Here is an 11201-nt window from a genome sequence, read left to right as displayed (position 1 = left end):
CCCCCCTCCATGCTATCTGATACCTGGAAATGCAAAGCATGACTTGAAACTTATGACTGTTTCTAGAGGCTTTTTCTGCGCCTGATGCTGTCAAAGACGTAGATAGCATGAGGGGAACTTAGAGACACCATGAGTTGGTGAGTGTCGCTGGTAAATAGCTAGCATACTCTTTCAGCATATCAGGGGGATGTGGGCTGTGTGTTTATTGTATAGGAAATGTAGGCAAGAGCTAGGAATTATGGCAACCAGGGGAGCCTGCCAGCAAGTTTTCTTAGTGCTGAAGTGGATTTTCACTGGTTGATTCACTAACTTTTACTGACTGATGTCTACTGAGAAGTTTAATTATGCCTCCACTGCAATATCTCCTGACTCTGCTGCAGATATGGCCTACAGTACTTACATACTTACCATACATACTTCACTAGCCTTTTAATGTGTATACTCAAGTTCATCATGCCCTACTCTTATTCCTTCTGTCACCAAAAAAATTACAAATCACACTATACCCCCGTGACCTACTAGTCCCAGCATAAGTTTTCCTGTCCTGGTACCACATCAATCTTCCTTCGGAACTAGCTGCCCCTTATACCACCGTTTACCTGTGCAATGTTGGCCATGCACACTGGCCTGCACCTCACCCCCTCTGAACCCATTACTCACTGGAAGTGTTAAGCATACTTCATGAAATTGGTTTGTGGTCTATCGTGCATTGAGTATATTGAGCTCTTGGTGGGAGCTGCAGTGCTGCAGTATATTATATACAATGTATAGAACCAGACATCACATTTTTCTGACAAACAGTAGGGTTTATGAGGGAGAAGGCCAAGGTTAAGCTTTACTTTTGCAGGAAAAGTCTAGATTTTCTTATGATTTTAACACTGATAGTTTCTAATCTGCTGATAGTTTTGACCTGTAGTGAATATGTAGTAACCTCTGATAATGCATTTTTCATCATAAGCTCAACTTGAATAGCTCAGGTTTGCAACCGATGTATTTGAAATGATTTGCCGATTCTAGGCTCCTTTTATTGTGCCAAATCAAAACTGATTTTTCTTTTTTAGGCCTCAAATAGCATAAATTATAGAAGTCTCTAAGTGGTTTCCTATTACCTTCTCTGCAGTATGTAAACCCTAAAAGTGAGCTTCTCTTATTCACTTCCTTATGGCATGTTAAATAGCTTTGTTATATCTGTTCAGTAAATTAAATTTAAAAAAATACCCACTGATCCTGCCAGAAATCCATTGAGCTTGCTAAATACTGTGCACTCTGCATTGTTTTTTCAAGCCGTTATCAGCCCTGCACAGTTCACAGGACATGTGCGGTTTGTATGATCACCAGGTGAAAATAAAAGCAAAACTAATGCAGCCACCACATCTAAGGACTGGTAAGCTGCAATATATTACATTTTTGTTATTAGGTTTAAATACACTTGAAGGAATGTTACATTATATTGAAATAAGAAGCCATTTGTCCCTAGTGAAATGTAGGTATTCTAAGTTCCAGACATAGATTCACATCTGATTATTATACAAGAAAATATACAACTGCAATAAACAAATATGCAATGTTCCATAACAGAGCTTTACACAATGAAATTGTAAGTCCCCACAATACATTTCTACTTTAAAAGAAGACTGAAAGTACTGTGGGATTTGTTATAATATACAAATATGCATTTGGCCAGGACAGGGTTAAATACAGACAGCCTATGTTTGCAGCTCTGTCAGTCACTGAGCATACCGGACTCATTAATCTGCCATCTTTGTTTACCTCATTGCACAGCCTGATTAAATGAATGATCGCTGACAGCTCTATGCATTTTTATTGTGCATACCCCGACAGCAAAGAACCGTTTAATGTCAGCTAGTATGGCGCCTCGAACGACAGAAGCGGAATCTGTGATGAGAGCCTATCACACTCGAAATGTTTAGGGACTCTAAAGTCTGCTGCTTGAAGACAGTTTCTTCAATAAAGATTGCTCAAGGTCCTGTGGTTTAAAGTGGATCTAATTCTTTCCCACAATGGATGCTGCCATTTTGTGGGCTGAGCAAACATTCACAGAAGTGCAGTGTGCCAGTTATCAACATTACTGTGGATAGGGGGCACAAAGTGCCCTACAATCTGTTCTGAATGAATGACTGATACAAATAAATGTAATAAAGTCTGTACAAGCAAATTAAATGCAGAGGTATCTATATTGAGAATGTAGTGTAACACACACAGCAAGGGTTAATTGCTGCCTGCGTGACACTTTAATCTGATATCTAGAGACAACTTAACTATGGGAAACTTTAAAATCATAATCTATTTTATGGTTTCTGAGGCATTGCTAGCAGTCTAAGTCTGAATCAGCCTTTCCAACCTTTTTACGCATTTGAACCTTAAAAACGTTTTAGGGCTCAGGGAGCCCCTACTTATATCAACAGCTCGTGAAACATCAGCATGATCAGTAAGTTGTAGAAGAGAAATGTTCACTTATATTGGTGGTCAATGAAGAAATGCTCTCTTACATTGGAGGCCAGTGGAGAAATGCTCTCTTGGATTGGAGGTCAGTGGAGAAATGCTCCTTTACATTGGTGGTCAGTGGAGAAATGCTCCTTTACATTGGTGATCAGTGGAGAAATGCTACTTTACATTGGTTCTCAGTGGAGAAATGCTCCTTTTCCATGGTGGTCAGTGGACAAATGCTACCTTACATTGGTGATCAGTGGAGAAATGCTACCTTACACTGGAGATCTCTTTTTGAAAGAAAAAAAAAATCTGTCTGCTGGCTTAATGAAAACAATCTTGCATCCATCCATGCTAAACAGCATGGAGGGATGAATCTCCCACTGGGCTATTGTATTGATTGGCTGCAATCACTGTTTGACTGTGAATTTTTCGCTTGGCTCCTTCCATTTTCTGATTGAAGGATGTAAGGCTGGAAGGCTGCCGACAGGGCCCCCCACTAAGCAAATTTTAGCCGATTCATTAAAAACCAGGGGACATTCTCTCAGTCTAATGCCAGCCTAACATTGGTGAGGAAATGTTCCCTTACATTAGTGGTTGGTGAAGAAATGCTCCCGTACATTGGTGGTCAGGGGAGACATGTTCCTTTACTTTGGTGGTCAGTGGAGAAATACTCTTACAATGGTGGTCAGTGGGGAAATGCTGCCCTATATTAGTGGACAGCGTAATGCCCTCTCAGATGAAAAGGGGCCCATTTATGCTGCTGGTCAATGGTATGGGTCCTCCTTTTAGATTTAAGGTCTGAAAAAAGAAGGGTCCCCTTACACTGGTAGTCAGTGGAAACAAAGTAATTATACATTGGAGTGTGGAGTCACTTTACAAACAGGTAAAAAAATTATAGAAAAAAAAACATAAAACAAATAATTTGTGTCAATGTTTGTTTTTTTTCGTGAGAGAGGAGAGGCTCTGCTGGTCCCACTCCTCTGGCTCATGCGAGTGACATTGCCCCTGCCCCTGGTAACCTCTGGTTGAAAATGCTAGTCTAATTGATGTCAATGCAGCAAAGTAATCTGTATTGGTATGACTTAATAATTATTTTAAAAATGATGGGTGTAATAACGTAAACAGCACATGTATAAGATCTGTTTCAAAAAACACATGTACAGCACAATGAGTGGTCAGAAAAAGACACCGATACAAATGAACCTAAAATTGGAGATAAACTACTAACATTCAGATGGGGGACTCTAAACTCTGCAATCCCCACTGCACGTGCTTTTATGCAATGTCCCTTCTTCTAGTCAACTGTGTTAAGCGCAACAAGCCATGTGAGTCGCACAGTTAATGCTTGGAGCTAGTATGTGGCTGATAATACTCCTAATCTGAACAGCTGAATCAGACAGGACAAGCTACAGTTCAGAAGAGGGTATGTAATGAACATTGGTTTGTGTGCTACAGGTACATGGCTGTCAAAGTCTTTTCATTTCTGAATGTATTTGGCTCAGAGTACTGAAAAGTGTTATGCTACTGAGATCAGGTAGGGCACTACTTAGCACTCCAGATAGACTATTCATCGTCCAAGGAGCTCATTTAAATGATAGAGACATTTCCAGGAGGCACAGCCCTTGACCTACTTTACATGCCCATCTGTGCTCATTCTAACTGCATTTTAACAGCAGTCAGGGTCAGGTCCTTTGAAAATGATATTTGGGTGAGTACCTGTGGTCGCCCAAATGCTCCTGATACTTATCCCGATACCAGATCTTCCGGTATCAGGTAGCTGGGTGGCGAAACATTACACGCCGCCCGGCTTCCTGATTGGCAGGAAAGCTGGCTCGATGCTCCCTCGTTATGGAGTCGGCTTCCCGGCCAATCAGGATACCGAAAAAACATTTTGAGTAAATACTGGTGAGCCATGATTGGAATAGCTTTATAATCTGGTTAGATGCTGGGGAGGCTGAATTAGTCACCATGTGCTTCAGCCATGACAAGCCTGCTGGATTTTTTATTTATTTTAAATTATTATGGATTATGGAATATAACTTCCATGTTTCAGCAGCAGTACTGAGAATTCACAGTGAAAGCAAGGCTATCCTTGAAATTTGTTTCGTACTACTCGAGCGCCAGAGACTCGAAAAAAAAAAAAAAAAAAAGCCCACCCACCAGTATTCACCCATACCTGAAATATCAAGCCTGATATTTTACAAATAGGGAATCGGCCATTGCTGATTTGTAAGTAATACTGGATGCTCCAATGCTGTCCCCTGACCCTCTCTTCACTACTTAATCAGTAAAATCTGAAAAGTGTGAACTTCATAAAACAATTCAGCAATGGCAACTCATACATATATACCCACACAGGTCTCTTTTAAAACAAAATGGGTTGAATATTCAAATAATCTATTTTAAAAATATGAAGAAACAAAACACTTATTTAAAGCAAAATCCTGCCTGCTGAGTCAAATACACAGCCATAGCTATCATAGAGTAGAAATGTTATTAAGAAACAGTATACTGCTGAAACGAGACTAACAGTGTAGTAATCTAAGAATTATAGAGGAGTGACTGTAGGGTGCAGACTTACCTTTGACAGAAGTGTTGGGAGGTGGTCCTTCCATACGTAGATTCCATGGTGGGTCTCCTTGGTTGGCAAAGTCTCTCATCTTTAGGTAGCTGATGGTCAGGCGGATGATGGATGCCTTGTCTAGCTGGCTTGTGATGGCTGCAGGCAGAGGAAGCAGTTTGGCAAGCTCGTAAAACTCAAAGTTCTCTTTTCCACGCCGGGAGCGGGCAGCGTCCCTGGACTTTTCTTTCCGCAGGGCTTGTAAACTGAACATAAAGAGAAACAAGAAAACATTATTCAGGGTACTATCATTTTTATCGACTAATATTCTCATACTACACTAAAAACTTTTAGGGCTTGCAGTTTATTCCCAGACCAAAAAGGCATCCCAATGTATCCCTATGGTATTTTTGGGCGGACCATGTCCAGACGGGAACACTTTGTTTCCTGGACCAAAAAGGCCTCCCAATGTATCCCTATGTTATTTCTGGGCTCTGTTCACACCAGTGCAGTCTGTTCCGGTCTGATACTGCGTATCTCATTTTCTCTGGTCTGGAATGCACTGGAATGCATGTAAGTGCATTAAATATGCATGCAAATGCACTGGAACGCACTGAACTGCCCATTTTAAGCTTAAAAAACGTGGCAAATACGCACTGCACTGCGTTTACAGATCTTCTCCGGACATGGTGTGAACATAGCCTTAAAGGAGAACTATGAGGTGAGTGCTTTTCACTCACCTCATAGTTCTAGCCGACCTGTGACAATGAGACTGTCACAGGTCGGCTCAGTAGATCGGGAGGTGAGCGAACAGATACCGGCGTTCACTCACCTCTCTATCCTGCCGTGGTAGGGGAGGGGCTAGATTACCCCCTCCGCCAGAGCTGACTGGCGGAACGGATGGGGGAGGGGGCGGATACAGCTGGCTCTGCCTCTAGATAGGCAGAGCCAGCTGTCAATCACGCAGCTGAGCGGATCCAGACATAATTGTTGGGATCCGCTTCAGCTGCGGCGTCTCAGTATACCACAAGCAGTAGCTTGCGGTATACTGTGGCGTCTCAGTGTAACGCGAGCTGAGCTTAGGGTGACGGGAGGACGCTAGTTTGTGTCCTCCCCTTACCCTTAGGAGAACTATGGGGAAAAGCCTTAACCCCATAGTTCTCCTTTAAAGATAAAAATGAACAGCCGGTAAAAGATCAAATAAATTCAGTTTTGTTTATTTAAATCCATGAATTTGTGCATTGTATATCTTCCTGGAGTTAAGCTTTAATATGTATCAAATATTCACACAATTTTTAATTTAAACACATTACTGCTCACTAGAGCATGGCGACAGCTTTCTGACAACTTTGATATTGAAAGGGAGAACAATTAAATTACTAAATTTGTAATACATATCTTGCCTTCTTTTCAGTAGTTCAGTTGTACACCTAAAATCATTGCCAATTAATTGCTGCGTTATCAATGACCAAGTTGTTCCCTATGGTGTAGGCTACACAAGTAGCATATAGTGACTTGCAGCAGCGATCAATCGCATTGTGCAATCATGTCACCTAAACTGGTGAATATTACAAAATAAAAAGCTATTTATCCCAGCTGTCCAATGATTTTAGTAGCGCAACTGACCAACTTAAAAAAAAAATCACAGTGAAATCTAGCCTTGTACAGACTCTTGAGCCATCTATGGGGGGAATTGCTCATGCAGCAGCTCTGATGAGCGATAAAGTCACACTAATCCAAAGATCACTTCCTTTTCATAGCCTAAAGTTTAATAGAGATTCACCTTTGTCCTATCACACACATCTGGGTGGAGTGGGTAGAATGGGTAAGATCTCCCCTACATGTGTGACATGGGAAGAATGATTCCCTAACAATCCTAACACTGCACTGAGCAAATGATTCAAACCTTAGCATGAATTCTGAGTTCAACAGGTTTTCCTTCAATCTATAACACTCAGACAGTTCTTCTGACCTTGTCCTTAATATTAGCAATACACCGGTGGCCAATATTATGTATGCATTGCTGAACGCTGTATGCTGTTTATCCCGCTCAATTCAAGTAGCAGCAGGACCCATATATGTGAAATGTTGAACTATATAGATAATTCTAGTAAGAACCAGACACAGTTTAGGGTTAATTTACTGTAACAGCCCATGTTTCTCTCTCTTTCAATGTAGAGTGTCGGACGTGCACCAGGTTATCGATTTTTCAGAGCACACCTTCCATTAATCAATTACTCCAGCCTGGAAGACGAGAGGCTGCTCAGCACCCCCAACTCCCCCATGAAAAATTCATCAAAGGCCGGAGTTCTGTAGCTTTGAAGCCTTCCTGCACCTCTCGTGTTTCGATGTCTAGCGATCAGAGGCACCACCCGTCGCTCCCCACCCTGGCCTCTGTAATGGGAATGCTTGTTCTAACATGCTGAGCTTTCGCGGCATCTAACGGGAGAACAAGTGCAGAGATGCCACTCTTAGGACCCTGGAGGAAACCTTGGTGCCTCTTTTCCTGTTAACCACCTCTATACCCATGAAAGCAGGACTCTGGACAAATATGTCCACGAACAACCATTAAAAAATATTTAAACAGCACCAATATAATTGCCAGAAAAAAATATTCATAATGCACTGAGAAATCACACTGGGGGTTCACACCATATGCATTTGGGCTGCACTGGCCATTGTTTCTAGTGCAGCCCCAACACAAGACAAGGCAATTTGCTTGGTTCTCACTAACGCAATGCATGGTGGTGTGCGCTGAAAAAAAGTACAGCATGCACTACTTTTTTTCAGCTCAGCAAGATGCGACACAGTACAACCGCCTCGCACCCCACTGTGCCTGTAGAACAAGGCACCGCACACCATCCACGGCATTTTGCGCAGTGGCTGGTGTAAATTGGCCCTAAGAGAGGGAGTGTAAGCACTGTGAGCCAAACTCTGCTGCACCGCACACTCATGTCTTCCTGTATCATGTTTTCTTAAGCAACTCTTGTTTTGCGAATCTGTTCCAAAATGTCTTGCCAGGAGATTCTGTCAGTAACAACACTTCTTGTTGCAGGTTGACAACACTAAGCCACTGACTTTTAATTAGCAAAAGCATTGTTAGCCTGCTGTATGCTCTCCTTGGCTATTGGACAGTATGCCAGATGAACAACATGAACAACATTTTTTACCAGGAGATCCTGTCAGTTACATAGCTAGTCAGGTTAGAAAAAGCCCATCAAGATCAACCAATAGGGGGAAAAAAAATACCTTGGAAACCTCCATAAACAGAACCCTACACCCACAGTTGATCCAAAGGATGTAATAACAGTTCCTGCTGCAGGCTGACAGCGCCAATCCACTACCTCTTAATTAGCAGTAGGGTTGACAGCTAGCCATAAGCTCTCCTTGGCCGTTGGGCTACCTATCAGTTCTATCATAGGCATTCCAATGGCCAACTGAAGGAGTGTGCACAGCAGGCTGACAATGCTGCTGCTGATTGTGGGGCAGGGTTTAGGTTTAGCATTGTCAACCTGCAACAGAAAATGCTTGTATTGGCAGGATCTCCAGCCAGGTAAGAAAGTTTGCAAAAGAAAATGCTTCCAAAAACTGTATACAGTGAGATATGATGCCAAATATGCTCAAAAATAGATTTAGGGTTAACACACACTTTACCATGTTTTATTGGTTTTTGAAAGGACACGGGGAAGGGGGGCACACAGTAACAGTACCAATGGGATGATTCACACTGTACATCTAGTATTAGTGTTTGTTTCCAGAGCATTTTATTTTCCTTCTCAGACACAAATCCAAATGGCCTTAACTTCAAGTCTTGAAAGAATGTTGTTTTACTGCAAAGTGCCTAATATACTATGTGTAAACAGATACAGTATCTCCAGTGGTCTGTAAAATAGCTTTATGTTCCCCAAGCTAAGTTGTCACTCAGGACTCTGTCCTCTACAGAGAGCCGCAGGATTCCTGGGAACACAAAAAGACTTAAGCTTGATTTGGTGGAACAAACCTTGGAGCGAAAAGATTACTGGTAACTATTCAGGGCCAGGTCTACATATCATCAGTTTTCTACATATGAGCACCCATTCCAGAGTTAGAGAAATCAGTTCCCAACAGCTGTGCAATGCATGTCAATCTAAATGGGAATGAACTACACTTTCTGCAAGTATTAGCAAACACTGCAACCCTTATTGGAAAGCTAGCTGGTGAAAAACATCTGGAGATGTCATTACAACACTAGAATAACAAACTTTTGGTGACCACAATGTGCATCCAAGGATCAAAGAAAAAAAAAAGGAATTTTAAAGTGTATGTAAATCCAAGTTCTTAAGTTGTGAAAATAATTTCTGCTTATTAGGGTGACCCTCCCAGCTCCCAATGAGGCCGGCCTTTTTGCGCTTTCATTCATTTCTCCCCCTGCTGGTTGACTGACAACTGCAAACGTAGAAAAAAATGCACTCGGAAAAGATCATCTTGATATTAACTTTATCAATGTGGCATAAAAATAGCATTAAAAAGCCTTGTTGACGCGTTTTAGCCCTTCTAACGGGACTTAGTCATAGCTATGACTTAGGCCAGTTTGAAAGGCTGAAACTTGTTGACAAGGCTTTTGTATGCTGTTTTTATGCCACATCAATAAAGTTTACATCAAGATGATCTTTTCCGAGTGCCGGTTTTCCTAAGTTTGGAATTTGTTTGGGTCCGGAAGAGACTTTCACTGAGCATCACAGTTCTAGTAAAGGATTTGGTAGAGGAGGTACAGTGGCTTTTTCTTTTGCTTGTATTGATTGACAGCTGCTTTGACCATTTAGTAGATAAAGCTGGGAATCTCTGTAAGTGTCATTTTTCCTGGACAGCATAGCCTGTTACAGGGAGTGGAAAAATAATGGATCTAAAGGCCAGATGAACTGGTAACAAAGCTATGTTGCTGCGTTAATGCTAGTGACAGATTGTATGATATATATTTTTGCCTGTTGTTACACTTTAAGTTGCTTATTGCTACATTGTGTGCTTTCGTCAGTTACTCTTAACATGTAGTATAATGCCCCATGTGCTGAGGATCACAACTTCAGTTACCTTTATCATATGTACATTTATGCAGATTCTAAGGGGTTTGCTTGGGAACTGAAAAGATCACCGTCTATCACCCACATATACTAAAACACTGCCAAGTGTTTATGCCTCTGCAGACGGCGTTTCCCTCTCTACCCTGTATCACTAGGACACTCAGCCTGTCGTGTTCTACAGCAGTGATCTGCCATTTATATCAGGCCAAAATAAGCTGCTATATTTAGTTGTGAAATTGGCCTTTTATGTTCCTGATGTTTACAGAGTCGAGGAGAAATTAATGTTGACAGCCGCGGGCGGCTCAGCTTAACCCTTTACTTCTTGTCGCATTCAAACCTGCACACTTCTCCATGGTAATGTTTGTTAATCTGATGTGGTCTATGTGGGGGAATGTGAGCCTGAAAAGGTCTCTCCTAAGGACACAATTTGGGGATTTGGGTTACTTGTAATTCGGTATGCCTACCTTTTGGTTAACTATTTCTTCCCCTAAGCTGGAATAGCCAATACTATTCCATCCTTTAAGCAATTAAACATTTCAGACTCAGAGAATTGTCCTTGGATGCAGATGCCTGCTAAAACGAGGTCTTGACACACCTTTATCCCATCAGCTATTTACTAACAGACAAATAGAAAAAAATATGGCAAATGGCCGCAATTATCACTAGCCAAGCCTGTGATACCGGACGGACAGAATAGAGGTGTCACGTCACATTAGTGAACTGACACCTGATGCAGTGGGCGACCCTCATTCAGGTCACATACCCCCCTCATTCCTCCACCTCACACGTCAAATCCAATCAGCAACAACAAAGCACAGGGCACAGGAACACAGCTGTACTATGCCAGACCTGACAACAGCTAAGGTGTCTTCTCAGCCGGCAAGCTGGATTGCAAGCTTTCACGTCAAGTGAATACAACAGCTTGTTATTATTTTTTTATACTTTGCATCGCACATTTTATTACCGGTTCAGATCAATTTTATAGCCAGTTCAGACTCACTCAGAACTATATCACTAACTTTATATAGTGTGCCATTAAAACTATTGATTGCTTTATTATAACTGTTCCAGAATACATGAGCAGGTTACATTTGCAAAGCAGTTTAAAGAGTAATACTGAGATGCAGAGTGCA

The 11201-nt window shown here is 41.7% G+C and overlaps 1 protein-coding gene across 1 annotated transcript in view; it reads right to left on the bottom strand.

Moving 5' to 3' along the window:
* NPAS3 (neuronal PAS domain protein 3) overlaps positions 1–11201 on the bottom strand; it is a 250929-nt gene that overhangs the window by 217498 nt on the left and 22230 nt on the right. The window contains exon 4 of the mRNA XM_018565151.1: positions 5033–5277. Within this exon, the coding sequence (XP_018420653.1) occupies positions 5033–5277 (245 nt within the window). The remainder of the gene's footprint in view (positions 1–5032; positions 5278–11201) is intronic.

Source organism: Nanorana parkeri, unplaced genomic scaffold (assembly GCF_000935625.1).
Source record: "Nanorana parkeri isolate BGI_ZX_2015 unplaced genomic scaffold, ASM93562v1 scaffold819, whole genome shotgun sequence".
Classification (NCBI taxonomy): domain Eukaryota; kingdom Metazoa; phylum Chordata; class Amphibia; order Anura; family Dicroglossidae; genus Nanorana; species Nanorana parkeri.
Note: the sequence above shows the minus strand (reverse complement) of the source record. Positions and strands in the feature narration are given on the sequence as shown.